This window comes from Pelophylax lessonae (assembly GCF_965119305.1).
Source record: "Pelophylax lessonae genome assembly, chromosome: 10".
NCBI classification, from domain to species: Eukaryota; Metazoa; Chordata; class Amphibia; order Anura; family Ranidae; genus Pelophylax; species Pelophylax lessonae.
Window position 1 is genome coordinate 162,042,054 of NC_138777.1, and position 15,607 is coordinate 162,057,660.

Consider the following 15,607-nt stretch of genomic DNA (forward strand, 5'->3'; position numbering starts at 1 on the left):
AGTACGCTGACAGGTGAGTGCATTAATCTTCATATATATTTAAACAAGAAGTATACCTATTTCTTAGTCCATCTGTTTGGATGAACTCTCTTACAGAAAAACCTGTGTTTTTTTTCTCCTTTACCTGTGTCAGGACCTACCTGCACCCTATGTGGTTGTGTGGTAGTATTCTTGTTGTTTAGTTTGTTGTGTTTTTGTTTTTTTGTTTTTTACAAGCGTGAGCTGATTACATTCACATGCATTCCTAAAAATTAAAAAAAAAAAGAGAACCAGACATGACTGTACTTATCCTAGAATCTGAGCATTCAGTCTTTAACAATTTACCAGTCTTTAACAGAATTATGCTGGTCTTTAAGGCAGAAATAAAGATCTAGATCATTGTGATCTGTTTTACCTCACATAGAAAACAAATCTTTCCTGACCTCAAAAGGGGCGACTTATTCAACAATCATAATGTTCAACAATCATATTTGTGGATATTGTTACATTTAAGAAAGCCTAAACCTTTTTCAGACCCCATTATTGCATGTGCCCTCGCTGAAATACCCTCTTCTAGAGGTCATGCAACCCACTTCTTGTGAGAAAGGGACCCCCTCTGCATGCATCAATAAGGCACCCTGGTCTTGTGGAAGAATGGACCCAATGTCTTTATGTGGTGCCATTCTTTACAGAAAGAGAGGACTCGTAACGTATTTACAATAATTCATGGTTTATTTTGAAGATGCAGGGGGATGGTTAAAAAAAAAAAGAAATTTGGAATTGGACTTTTACTACTTTTACTGTAAAGAACGCTTTTCTAAACGAATAGTAAATTTTATGGGTTTTTTTTCTTGATGTTTTTATAACAAAAGCCCACTTTTTCCTTTGTACAGTCCTTGGAGGGGGGGATTGTTTGCCATATCTTTAAATTGGCATCATTAAAAGCATCCCCCCTAGGTGAACCTCCCAGTTTTTCAAATTTTTCATTACTTTGACTAATTTTGATGCCTATTTCTAAACATCTTCCATGTCCATTTAACATTATTGTGACCAAAGCCATACCTCATATTCTGGTTGTGTCTTCCATTTGATTTACAGTATGTAGAGCAATACTACACTAACATCGTGTGTTTTGTTTTTTCCCCACTTTTTTATACATCCTAAAATTTTTGGGGGATTTGACACTGCTACCTAACATTGAGTTCTGCTTACATTACTGCTACGCAGTATTCCAAATCCAACGCTGTGTGATTTGTGTTTCTTTGTGCAGGGATAAAGCAGAAATTCCTCTTTCAGTGAGATCACTGCGGTATGTATAATTCAAATTTCTAATCAAAAAAACCTTAACATTATAATTGTATTGACTTTCCCTAATGGCCATTATCCAGTCAGTTGCAGGCTGAGCACCTTACCTTAAATGGTCACAATGACCATTTGGCTCTCTACTCTTCTGCAGGTTCCTGATGCTTGATCCACAGGAAATGGAGGCCTTTGTAAACACATATAAACAATTACCTCTGAAACGACAGGTAAACATCTATTTATTTTATTGTTTTGTAATAATGCATGCGTTATTGAGAAAGTATCATTTGGTAGCACTGACAAGCAAAAGAAAGTGGGGCAGCAAACACACATATACATAAGCTTAGGAGCTTGTTTTTTAAGTATGGGGTTTGAGGAGAAAAATAAACCTTTATACTCACCTAAGTAGATGCAGTATTAATCTGATGCTGCATCTGTCCCCTGCCGCCTCTGCACTGAGAACTGAGCGGTCAAACATAGCTGAAAGCTCAGTTCTCCCCCCTCTGCTCTGAGCGGAGAGCCGTGACTGCTAGTGCTCTGCCCCTCCAGTGCTCACTGGAACACTGGGCTGGGAAGTAGAGGGAGCAGCTGTCTCAGTCTCCCAGCTGCATAGGTGAGAGGCTGAGTCAGCTCCTGGGCCAGGCATCTGGGTGGATCCCAACTGTAAAGTCAGGATCTTTGCCCAGCTTGGACTGGCTGAATGACGTCAGTCGTCAGGGGGCTTTAGCCCGCTGTCAGCTGAAAACCGGTCACAGGCGTGTAGAACAAACTTTACTCCTGTGATCCATAGTAGAAGTATAGAAAAAAAAGAGAGGAAATGGTTCTGCGTTATGGACTAGTTATTGTGTAACTTAAAAGCTGCTATCCCCACTGAAACAACTACCAAAGTAGATGTCAAGGATGAATAAAAGTGGAAAGTTAAAGGTGGGTGTGGCGCTGCTAGTAATATGCAACAACTAATATAAATGTGCAAATGCTGTACAAACTCAACGTGTGTGTGTTGACCAAAGACAAAATCTACTGTATAGTAGAGCTGCACGATTCTGGCTAAAAGCACAATTTTTTTGCTTAGAATAAAGATCACGATTCTTGGCGTAACCTCATCTTTTGCATTATACAAAAAAATTGGGCTCACTTTACTGTTTGTTTTTTTTTATTCATTAAAGTGTATTTTTTTCCCCCAAAAAACTGCGTTTGAAAGACTTCTGCGCAAATACAGTGTGACATAAAAGATTGCAGCAATCGCCATTTTATTTTCTTGGGGGGTTCTCAGTAATTTTCTAGCAAAAAATACTGGTTTTAACTTGTAAGTAGCAAGTGTCAGAAAAAGGCTTGGTCTTTAAGAGGGTAAACTGCCCTCACTTAGTCCCGGTTCACACTTGTGCGATGCGGGAAGGCTGCGAATTCCCAGCCTGTTCCCGCATCGCAAACGCACCCCTGGCAGTTCACACTGCCATATACGATACGCAGGGGGTGTCAATGAAATGTTAACGACACCCCCAGTTTGATCACATATCGCAGTGCGATCTGACAGTTCGCACAGGATCTGATCGCAAAAGTGTGAACCACTGTGCGATCCGATCCTGATGCGGCTGGAAAAAAGGGTCATGTGCGTGTTTGGTGCGGATACAGTGCGAATTCAGCCATACAAAGTGTATGGCTGAATTCGCATCTGCACCTCCGATCGCATGTAATGAAGGAGCAGTGCGCTCCGAATTACATGCGATCGGCGCACTCGCAGGAATGTGAACCGGCCCTTACAAACAGAAGATCATTCCTTTGATCTAAAAGAATGAAAATATACATTGTAAAGCAATGTGTTTATAGTTATCTAGCAGCCTTAACAATGTTGATAAACAGTTGCCAGGGCTCTTTTTCTTTTTTTTTGACCGCTGTGAGTCAGCAGACAATGGCTCTGTAAGAATCGAGGACATGCTGTTTTAAGATGGTGGGGGGGGTGAATCGAGATCGCAATTTTTTAGCGATTAATCTTGCAGCTCTACTGTATTTTATGGTGTGCCATAGAACTTATTAACACAGATAAATGACCAGAGAAAAAAATGTCAAATGTGCACAAACTAAACATAAACTAAAATGTGCCTCAAGATTAAAGTGAAAAAGCGTTAAAATATAACAAAGTCCATTAGTAAAACCATGTCGGTTGCCAAAGTCTTTGAATTGATACATTTTGATGAGTAAGGATGCTGCAAATTCCACACAAACAAGCAGTGTCCATGTATCACTCGTGCTCCCTCTGTGCAGTTGCACTCATCAGATGGATCTCCCCACTCAAGGAGTAGCCAGCCTGCAATACCTGTCTGTAGATCTTTTCCCACGGGTGCCTCTGTTTCCTTAGCGTGCTTTGCCTCAGTGGTACCATTTAAAAATAATAGGAGCCTCCATAGTGTAATTCCGTAAGCCATTTTTTAATTTATAAAAGGCAAATATTGCACTTTAGGGTAAAAATCATTAGGCGTTCATATGAGTAAAAAAAAAAAAACAGGAAGGCCGGAGTTCCCTGCGCTCCACGAACTCAAACCGGATGTGACGCAATGGCGCTCTTGCTCCGCCTTACGCATTTTGTCACTAAGACGTCATCAGAATCAGCCGTCTACATCATCTACAGACAGTTATTGCAACTGTGAAGGCAGGCTACCCCTTGAGTGTGGAGATCCATATGGTGAGTGCAATTGCACTGGGGGGAGCATGAGTGATGCACGGACACTGCTCGTTTGTGTGGATTATGTAGCATCTTTACTTCTCTAATTTATCTTAAAGACTTTGGCATCCGACACAATTTCACTAATGGACTTTGTTATATTATAAAACTTTTTCACTTTAATGTTGAAGCACTTTATAATCCATCATTTAGTTTGTGCACGTTCAATATTTTTTCGCTGGTCATTTATCTGTGTTAATAAGTTTTATGGCACACCAATTGTATACAGTAGATTTTGTCTTTGGTCAACACACAATAAGTTTGTAAAGCATTTGCACATTTATATTAGATGTTGCATGTCACTAGCAGCGCCACACCCACCTTTAAATTTCCACTTTTATTCATAGGAAAGTATAGAATAAAAACTTTGGCCATACTTCTCCTTTAAATAAACTTACATTAGATAGCAAATTTTCCGGAACGTGCAGTTTCAGTAGCTTTTGTTAATTATTGGGCAATCTGTGAATTATGAATATGTGACTTGGCAATCTGTGAACCTATGTGAAAATGTAGGTGCCGCTCAGGCTCCTAGATAATCCCAATCAATCACCAGCTGCTGAAGTGCCGGCGCTCGTCTTGGCTCCAAACATCAGCATGTAGTAAAGTAAAGATCCCTCAAGCCGCACATTGCTGCAAATCCACTAATGGAGAAGTATTTGGCAATATCAGCCTGGGTTCAGGCCAGGCCACGCCTTGGGGGCATGGCCTGACTGAGACTGCCAAATACAGTACTTAGTGCATTAGCTGTCAGCATCTGCATCCACCCATAAACATTAGTCACCCAATCCAACCAAATCAGGGTAGCACTGCTGTGTGTGACAGCTGGGTGGTCTTTCCTTATTGTATGAAACTGAAAAAAGGTGTATTGGTTTTTCATTTGAAATTCACCTTCCTGTGTAAGTATTTCTTACCTGTTCATTAAGCCATACAGGTTATACGGTCTTCTGCTGGAGAATTAGAAACTGACAAGCAAAACTTTTAGGCCAGCTCAGGACTGAAAGGTGGTCTGCCCCCTCTGTAGGTCCAGCTGTATCCCATCTCAGGACATTACCATTGTGAGACATCTATATGACCTCCTGCTAGGGAACCTTCAGCAAGGGTTCTGGTGGACAATGAAGCCCTACCCGTCCAGATCTTGAAGAGGTTTGGATGGATCCTAAACCATCAGAAACTTGCAATAGAATAGACTTTTCACTTGGAATATCTTGTTCTAGTCCTAGACACAGTTAAACCAAGATTTTTTTTTTCTCCCCAGAATAAACTTTTACCTTTCCACTTCCCGAGTTCTGGGGCTAAAAGCCTGATAGCTTGCTCCAACGTAGTCCCATTTGCTTGGTGGCTTAGGAATCAGGCTCTGGAGTTTAAGTTCTTTCCTCTATTTTCTGGAAGATCCTCTCGTGAATGTCAGGCTGGGTTGGAGTCTTGGGCAGTGGACTTGGAAGTTGAAGGAATATTGTCTCCCGATTAACATTCTGGAACTTCAGACAATTTAACTATTCCTGCCAGGCTGACCTACCTGGCTGGGGAGTTGAAGCAGATCCTTTCCTGGGCAGAAATTCAGGTTCCAGACTTGTCTGCAATTTACATCCTAGGCTTGAACAAATGGCAGGCAGCCTTTCTCAGCCAGCATCCACTGGACCCAGGAGAATGTTCCCTATACACAGAAGTGTTCCAGAACATGTCACAGGTGGGGGGTGCTAGATGTGGACCTTCTGATTTCCAGGTACAACAGCAAACTGGGCAGGTTTGTCTCCAGATACAGAGATCCTCAAGTAGAAGCAATGGATGCTCTGGTAAATCTGTTGGATTAGTACTCCCTGATCTATGCTTTTCCTCCCCTGAAACGCCTTCCTTGTCTGCTTCACAGAATCAAATTGGAGGGCATTCTGGTAATCCTGATAGCTTTGCATTGGCCCAGGCAGATGAGGTACTTTAACCTCAAGTCTCCTGGTGGACACTCTGTGGGTTCTTCCAGATTGTCCAGATCTTATTTCTCACAAATCGATTTTACTATCCTGATTCATGGTCACTAGCTTTAACAGCATGACTGAAGCCAAGGTTCTGAGGGACTGAGGCATCCCAGTATTTCCATGATGCTAAAACCTAGGAAGTCTACTTCTCTTGATATGGGGCAAGAGTCTTTTAGCTCAGGAAATTCTCCTAGGGATGAATCCTTGCCTTCTTGCAAATGGATCTAGACCAGCAGTCAGTCCACAGTGCCATCAAGGGTCAGGTCTTTGCTCTTGTGATCTTGTTTCAGAGATCCCTGCCAGAGATCATTCCTTGATCCAAGACCTTTATGCGGGTGGTCTCTAACTTGACTTCCTCTGTTTGCTCCCCTGTGATCTGTGGGATCAGAAGTTGGCACTTCACAAACATCATTTTGAACCTATCCTCGTTCCACTGTTGCCCACAAGTTTTTATTTCTTGTGGACAATCACCCCTATGAGGCAAGTATCTGAGTATGAGTGCATTTTAGGCTCTTAAGCATCAGGCTATTCTTTCTCAGACTTGCAAGGCAGCCTTGTGGTTACCAGGTGCATGTTCAGGCCTCTTATAATGCCAGCTTTGGGTGTAAGGTTCTTCAAACGGCTCTTTAAGCTGTAGGCAGGCCTAATTTCTGTAAATTTTTGTGTGCTTGTTAGTATTTTGTTGTCACCCACCCCTCAGTTGAGCTGCTATTTGACATCCCAACAGATAGTATATGCCTTCCTCCACCCCTCAATGCACTCCAAGAAAAGTATTTTACAGTGAGTATCAAAATCCTATTTTTGTGCTTGGAGGGGACAAAATATCCAAAACAATGTATGATTGCTGAACTTTTATCCCATGAGAGATTTGCTGTCTGACCTGTTGGTCTTTTTTTTTAAATCTGGCAATGTGCAGATACAGTATTCAATGTGAGGCAGTTGTTTTGTGCAGAGGTGACATTTGAAATCCCAAAGACATTTTGCCTTTTTAACTTTTTGTTACATATCCCTGAGATCGCTTGATGGTGGTTACATCTTAGGCCCCTTTCACACTTGTGCGACTTGTCATGCGATTTGGGACTGCAAAATCGCATGACAAGTCGTTCTCCATTATTTCCAATGAGCCCCATTCATATCTGTGCGTCTTGAAGTCGCACCGACTTCAAAGTAGTCCCTGCACTATTTTTGGCATGATTTTGGTGCGTTTTGAAGAAAAGACATTATAAGCCCAGTCAAACTCGCATCAAAATCGCGGCAAAAGTTGCGGTAAAATCGTGCAACTTTGAAGTCGCACAAGTGTGAAAGGGGCCTTACAGGGGTGTTGCTTTGCTGTCTGCAATTTTAGTGTTATGCTGGCAGAGTGCTGCTGTTACAAAAGTCTAATATAAAGGAAGATTGGTGTATTAATGCTAGCTGTGTGCAGCACTATATGAAATGATTTTTGATGAATTCATAACTGTATTAAATTATGATTTTGGCTAGAGCTCAGTTTGGGTAACAGTCTATTTTTGCCATCATTTATGTATATATGTTAGAAAGAGATAGCAATATCTTTCCATGTATAGATATATATATAATCTAAACTATTTTTAACAAATACAGTACATACATAACTTTTGACTCTATACTGTAGACTGTGATCACATGTATGGGAACTCTGAAGAAGAACATGGCAGATGAGGATGCTGTTTGCTGTCTTGTTATCGGTACAGAAAGTGGAGAAATATTCATACTGGATCCGGAGGCGTTTACTATTCTTACTCGAGTGAGTACCATTGGAAAACATTTATGATATACATTTTATACTTCAAGAATCTGCATTGGCAAGCTGTGAAGGTAGAAGTATTTAGTAATCAATAGGTTTTAGAAAGATTTGCTCCTTCTAAACCTATTCTGGAAAAATAAAGTTTTAGAAGGAAGATGGTGTCGATTGCAATAGTTGTCACTAATATCTGTTTATGTTGGCAGGTCAATCTTCCCAGTGTACCCACTATTTTGGATGTGAATGGACAGTATGACATCGAATACCGTGTCACGGTAGCTTGCCGTAATGGCAATGTCTACATTCTTCGTAGGTAAGTAAGCCTTTTAGGTATTTTTTTATTTTTATTATTTGCAACATCTACTCGTTTGTTTACTGTTATAGGCAATAATGAAGAGCTGCATTAGTAATACAGCAGGTTTATCTTTTTTTGCATTGTGGGTATTGCTTGGACTTTAATGCATTCTTCAGAAGGAATCCATTGTCTTCTTGTGATATGTTTGTTAATTTGGTCAACTAAATGTGAATAAAATGAATAAAAAAGAATTCCAGTTCATTATTTTTCATTTTTTTTCATGAGGGCTGCCTTTTTTTTCTATGAAGATTCTTTTTTTTACTAATAAGAGCAATAACACTAATAACAATTGTGACCAATCCCTGCTTTGAAACAAGCATGCTGTAAATGAGTGTCACTTTTTTTCTTCTCTTTTATACTTGTTCCAGGTCAGCTATTCTCAGGAAGAATTGATGTCAAAACATGAGCAATACAGTCTGAGAACTGTCATTCTCGTATAGGAGGGGTCAGCAATGACCATCTCTGATAGGTTTCTTTTAGGCTCCATTCACACCTGGGCATTTTCAGCTCCAAAAACGCTCAAAAGAAACGTTTCCAAAACGCCCTACAAGTAAAACCCCATTCATTTAAATGGCCCCTGTTCACATCTGAGCGTTTTAACGCCTGAAGCAAAAAGCCCAACGCTCAAAAAAGTACATGAGCTTCTTTTTGGGCAGATTACAGGCGTTTTCCATTGATCTCTAGTCAATCTAAAAACGCCTGCACAAAAAACGCCTGTAAAACGCCCATAAAAACGCCTGAAAAAACGCCCAGGTGTGAATGGAGCCTTAAGGCCCGTACACACGTACCGATCGTCGGCATACAAACGTCGGTGGACGAAGGATCTGCCGATTGTACGCGTGTTAGTATGGTGCCTCCGACAGATGTCTGCGCACAATCCGCGGACAAAAGTCTTTCTTGCAAACATGAAAATTTTTGTATGCCGACACCAGAACGGACGATTGTTCGCCTGTCAGTACACAATTCGGCCGACAGACCGCAGATTTGCAAGACTGGGCATGCTCAGAAAATAGAAAACACAGGGAAAGTTAACCATTACATGACATCACTTCTGCAGTCGGCGGACAAAATTCTTGTGCTGTCCTTGTGCTGTCTTTGCACTTTTCAGCAGACACCGACATCCCGGGGAGAAAAGAGGAACATTTGTATGCCGACCATCGGTACGTGTGTACGGGGCTTAAAAGTAGTCCTTCTGTTAGAGCATTAAATGCACTGTACGACATACAGATAGCCACAAGAAGGGTCACTGATAAATCTATAGCAAATATAAATGCCACAAACGTATTATTTACTGAAACTAAAACACAGTTTGGATGGCTTTTCATAGAGACTCCAAGCGTCCCAAATACAGCATTGAGCTGAGTGCACAGGTGGTAGGATTGCTTCGTGTCCAGAAAAATATCATTATTGGAACATCTCAGGAAACTTTGCATGGATACTCACAAAAAGTAAGCATGTCTCAAGATAAATTTATTTAGTATGTCATATGCTATAATTGTGTCAGTGCACTTCAACCTTTAAAGCCAATTATTTACAAGATGCACATGTAACATTTCTTCATATTGTGACAGGGAAAGAGGCTGTGGACAGTTACCCTCCCTGCATCTATCATGACAATGTCTTTGTTGGAGCAGAAGTCCCGCAGTATTCAGGCTGTGTTGGTGGGCCTGAAGAACCTGGAAGTTCATCTGTATAGAGATAAGAATCTGCTGAGTGTTATTTCAACCCCAGTGAGTCTATGGAAACTTTTTATTTTACTACTGGGTCATTTTGTCATATACGTTGTACTCGCTGATGGGCTCACTGGTAACTCATATGTCTGTGTTTAATCTGTGCTGTTCTGTTCATGAACTTTTAGTAAATTAGAATTGCTGTGTGGTTTATATTGTATTGAATTGAAAACAATCATATTTTACCAGCATCAAATTACCCATTACCTTTTATCTGTACTGAATTTGGAAGAAAGGTGAGCCATTTAAATCATGATGGCCAGTTCATATATTAATGCTGCTGTGTATAACTGTCTATAGTCATCCTAATGCCTTGTACAGTGTTCAAGCAGTTCCTTCATATACACATTGATGATGAATAACCATATGTTTTATTTCTTCTCTGATAAGTAGTGGAATATCAGCTAAATATTTCTAAACTAGCCATGAAGTATGGCCCCTTTCACCTGGGCCAGACCTGGTTTTCAGTTGGCTGCTCCCCTGCTGAGCGGAGCAGTTGGATGACAGGTCCATGTCTGCTCCACTAATGCAGAGGCCGCTCTGCCCTATGGGCATCTGGATGTAAATAGACCTGCTGTCCCTTTACACCCATCTGCCATTTGATCCGATCCAGCCAGCCAGATGGGACAGGATCCCCCTTCTGTTTTTCTTTGGCGGGACAGATCTGGAGGTAGGCGGGTGTAAATTTACACTAATCTGTTTACATCTGGCGCTCCTTAGAGGAGAAAGGGGGTACAATCGGGTCTGCTGAAAAACAGACAGCCGGACCCGATCTGACCTCTCATTTGACAGAGATTCTAACCCTTCCCTAGTCCATCCAAAACTAAGGAAAAATGTTTAGGCTGGAAAAATAGTTCAGGGGAATTTACATTTTCTAAATTTTACAAAAAACTGGTCTTAGGTTATCTTAAGCACCGCACACCAGGAAAAGCTCACTTTATCTGATTGGACAAGAAAAAGAAAAAAATTGGTGTAAAATACTCACACCACATATCCTTGTCATTGTTTACACACCCCTGTTAAAATGTTAGGTTTCTGTGATTTAAAAAAAATTAGACAAAGATAAATAATTTCTGAATTTTTTCCACCTTTAATGCGACCTATAAAACTGTACAACTCAGTTAAAAAACAAACTTGAAATCTTTTAGGGGGGGAAGTAAAAATAAAAAACTAAAATAATGTGGTTGCATAAGTGTGCACACCCTCTTATAACTGGGGATGTAGCTGTGTTCAGAATTAAGTAATCGCATTTAAACTCATGTTAAATAGAAGTCAGTACACACCTGCCATCATTTAAAGTGCCTCTGATTAACCCCAAATAAAGTTCAGCTGTTCTATTAGGTCTTTCCTGACATTTTTAGTCGCATCATACAGCAAAAGCCAAGGTCCGCACAGAGCTTCCAAAGCATCAGCGGGATCTCATTGTGAAAAGATATCAGTCAGGAGAAGGGTACAAAATAGTTTCCAAGGCATTAGATATACCATGGAACACAGTTAAGACAGTCATCATCAAGTGGAGAAGCAATGGTACAACAGTGACATTACGAAGAACTAGCTGTCACCACAAAATTGATGAAAAGACGAGAAAAACACTGGTCAGGGAGGCTGCCAAGAGGCCTACAGCAACATTAAAGGAGCTGCAAGAATATCTGGCAAGTACTGCCTGTATGGTACATGTGATAACAATCTCCCATATTCTTCATATATCTGGGCTATGGGGTAGAGTGGTAAGACGGAAGCATTTTCTTGCGAAGAAAGACATCCAAGCCTGGCTACATTTTGCAAAAACACATCTGAAGTCTCCCAAAAGCATGTGGGAAAATGGGTTATGGTCTGATGAAACCAAGGTTGAACTTTTTGCCATAATTCCAAAAGATCTGTTTGGCGCAAAAACAACACTGCGCATCTGCAAAAAGAACATAATACCCACAGTGAAGCATGGTGGTGGCAGCATCATGCTTTGGGGCTGTTTTTCTTCAGCTGGAACAGGGGCCTTAGTCAAGGTAGAGGGAATTTATGAACAGTTTAAAATACCAGTCAATATACATTCAAAGCTGGCACTGTTTGCCGATGACCTACTGCTCTATATCACTTCTCCTCAAAAGTCCCTGCCCGCGATCCTGACCGAGTTCCGCAAATTTGGCCTTGTGAGCAACTTTAAAGTTAATCACTCTAAATCGGAGATACTAAATATCTCCCTGCCTAACTCAACTCTCCAGCGTATCTCGGATGCTTATCCCTTTAAGACGGGATCCTCCTCCGTTCGCTACTTGGGCGTCCAGCTACCTTCTGACCCGACACGACTCTTCGCTGACAATTTTGCCCCTCTCTTCACTAAAACCCTATCTGACCTATCTACCTACTCCACGAAACGCTTGTCCTGGTTTGGGAGGATCAATGTTTTGAAGATGGACGTTCTACCTCGTTTTTTATACCTCTTTCAAGCGCTTCCTATCCACATACCTGCCTCCTTCTTTGACAAGCTACGCAAAGCGCTCTCGAGATTTGTATGGTTTCATAGCCGACCCCGCTTACAATATGCGACTCTCACCCTTCCAAAGTCTAGAGGGGGCACTGGTATCCCAGATTTCGCTCTCTACCATCGAGCGGCGACCTTGACGCGCTTAGTGGATTGGTTTCACAATGCCCCAACTAAACTGTGGGTGCAACTTGAACACCTTCTGGCCCCTTTCGATCTCAGGGCACTCCCCTGGACCCCGGTGCATCTCCGTGGCCACACTTCTTCCTTCGGCGCTTTAACGCGTCAGACCTTGCGGGTCTGGGATTGCCTGAATAAATCGGGACGTCTGTCAAGTCCTCAGGGCCCCATGACACCCTTCTTTGGATCCCCAGCATTCCCTCCGGCGGCCTCGTGTTCCAGATTTGGCCCCTGGAGTGCGACGGACCATCGACGGGTGGCCCAGATTCTCCGAGCTGACCCGTCCCTGTTGATTTCTCCTGCATCCGCCACCCCCAGTGGTGATCTTGTGAACTGGCTGCAGCGCCGCCAGGCCCTCTCCTATATGCACACTCTGCCCTCGTTGACTGATGTTAGAGGAGATCCTTCGGAGTTGGACTCTATCCTGCTCCAGGATGTTCCCCCCACGCACACGGTGTCTCTCTTATACTCCTTGCTACTGCGCACCCTCCGCCCTGACCCGCCGACATATACTGCTGTCTGGGACAAGGACCTGGGCCGAACCCTTTCATCTACCGACTGGCACAAATGTTTTGCGATGACCCACTCGCTGTCTCCTGCTACCCAAGTTCAGGAGAAGGGGTTCAAACTCTTAAGCAGATGGTACAGGTGCCCTTCCTCGATTGCCTACATTGACCCAATCCAGTCGGACCAATGTTGGCGGTGCTCGTCCTCGAGGGGAACGCTTATCCATATCTGGTGGGAATGTCCCCAGATCCATGAATTGTGGACAGGAATCATAGCTCTGTATTGCAGGCTCCAGGCGACCATTGTTCCTGCGACGCCGGAACTGGCCTTGTTGTCTTTGTTACCCGGTTCCTTCCGGTCGATCAAGAGAGACGTTCTGAGGTTTTTCTTGGCGGCTGTTCGGACGGTGATACCCAGACACTGGAGGACCAAGCACGTACCCTCTAAACTTGAGTGGGCTCTGGAACTGGATCGGCTTAGGGACATGGAAAACCTGTTGGCGCGGGAGGGGGGCAGGGAGGACCGATTCTCTGCTGCTTGGAGGTCCTGGGACATGTTTCGGTGTTCGGATGCCTTTCAGTCCTGGCTCGGGACGTCTGTGCTACCCGGTGCTGGGGGGCAGTAGTGGGACGTGGGCGGCCCCTCCTGATTTCATCCACCTTCTTTTTCCCCCCTTGGCATACCTCTTTACATTCTCCTGCTTTATCCCATCCTCTAAGCTCTTTTCCCCTCTCTAGCTATATCATTGACACCATAAGGCAATTCTCTTTGTTTATTTGTTGTTTTTAGGTGTTTCTTACTGGAAAACCGAGATATTTAACAATGCCTACCACACTTTCCACATTCTTCCCAAGTGACGCCAACCATGAAAGTGTTTGTACCGGTGTTGGCCTTTCTTTGATTTTTCTCTTATTTATGTTAACACCTGACACCCCAAGTTGCTGTTATCTTGTCCTTGTGCTGCTGCCAGGTTCTAATGGACCTGGCGATTTAGGTTCCATATTGGCACTTATTGATGTTGATTGTTGTATGCATTTACTCACGGTTTACTTTATGTCATTCCTGAACAACTTATTTTACTGTATGTTTCATGCTCCATGCTTCTCCCCTAACTCTGTAAAACCCTTCTCTTTCAATAAAATAAGATTGAACTAAAATACCAGTCAATATTGGCACAAAACCTTCAGGCTTCTGCTAGAAAGCTGAACATGAACATGAAGAGGAACTGCATCTTTCAGCATGACAATAACCCAAAGCATACATCCAAATCAACAAAGAAGATTAAAGTTTTGGAATGGCCAACCCAGAGCCCAGATCTAAATCCATGTAAAAATCTGTGTGATGATCTGAAGAGGGCTTTGCACAGGAGATGCCCTGGCAATCTGACAGATTTTGAGTTTTTTTTTAAAAGAAGAGTGGGCAAATATTGCCCAGTCAAGATATGCCATGCTGATAGACTCCTACCCACAAAGTCTGAGTGCTGTAATAAAATCAAAAGATGCTTCAACTACGTATTCGTTTAAGGGTGTGCACACTTATGCAGCCATATTATTGTAGTTTTTTTTTTTTTTTAATTTGAAGTCCCCACCCCCCACCTAAAAGATTTCAGTTTGTTGTTCAACTGAGTTGTACAGTTTATAGGTCACATTAAGCCCTCATGCACACTGGGCGTCAGAAAAATCAAGCTGCAGAGCCACTTCTAACGCCAGGAAAAAGCAGCTGGAAAAACGTGCTTTTAGTAGCTTTTTCCATTTGCGTTATTGCACGTTTGGCCACGTCGCTTTTAGCAGTGTTTTTTCTGCCTCCATTCAAAATCAATGGTTCCCTATGGGAGCCTATTGATTTGAATGGAAGGCGCACCGCAAGTCGGATCAGGACTGCGGGCAGGGGGCTCATCGGAATCTGGAAGCCCCCTTTAACAAGGGGGCCCCCCAGATCCCGGATCCCCTCCCTATGTGAATGGGTATGGGGTACATTGTACCCCTACCCATTCACCCCATAAAAGGCAGTGTATGTAAATAATGACAGTAGACGTTTTGAAAAGTTTATTAAAAATCTTCATCCAGTCTTCTCCGCTCTGGTCTTCTCCTCTCCGCTCTTCTGGTATTTTCCTCCTTGCTCTTCTCCCCTCCGCTCTTCTGCCCTCTGCTCTTTTGCCCTTCTGCCCTTTTACCTCCTCTGGTCTTCTTCTTCCTCCGGTCCTCCTCCGACGCTGTCCCCGGTGATTATGCCGGTTTCCGGTCTCTGCAGCTTATTATATAGCCATTAGGGGCGTGGCCTCCCGGTGACGTCACTGGTAGACCCCCACCCCCTTATGTCACCGACGAGAGGAGAAGACCAGAGCGGAGAAGACTGGATGAAGATTTTTAATAAACTTTTCAAAACATCTCCTGTCATTATTTACATACACTGCCTTTTATGGGGTGAATGGGTAGGGGTACAATGTACCCCATACCCATTCACATAGGGAGGGGTTTTGGGATCTGGGGGGCCCCCTTGTTAAAGGGGGCTTCCAGATTCCGATGAGCCCCCTGCCCGCAGACCCCCACAACCACCGGCCAGGGTTGTCGGGAAGAGGCCCTTGTCCTCATCAACATGGGGGCAAGGTGCTTTGGGGTGGGGGG

General features: G+C 43.0%; 1 protein-coding gene across 1 annotated transcript in view; it reads left to right on the plus strand.

Moving 5' to 3' along the window:
• BBS1 (Bardet-Biedl syndrome 1) overlaps positions 1-15,607 on the plus strand; it is a gene marked incomplete at its 5' end in the record, with an annotated part of 131,093 nt that overhangs the window by 65,753 nt on the left and 49,733 nt on the right. The window contains 6 exons of the mRNA XM_082270495.1: positions 1,250-1,288; positions 1,436-1,508; positions 7,604-7,735; positions 7,939-8,045; positions 9,415-9,535; positions 9,659-9,817. Of these exons, the coding sequence (XP_082126621.1) occupies positions 1,250-1,288; positions 1,436-1,508; positions 7,604-7,735; positions 7,939-8,045; positions 9,415-9,535; positions 9,659-9,817 (631 nt within the window). The remainder of the gene's footprint in view (positions 1-1,249; positions 1,289-1,435; positions 1,509-7,603; positions 7,736-7,938; positions 8,046-9,414; positions 9,536-9,658; positions 9,818-15,607) is intronic.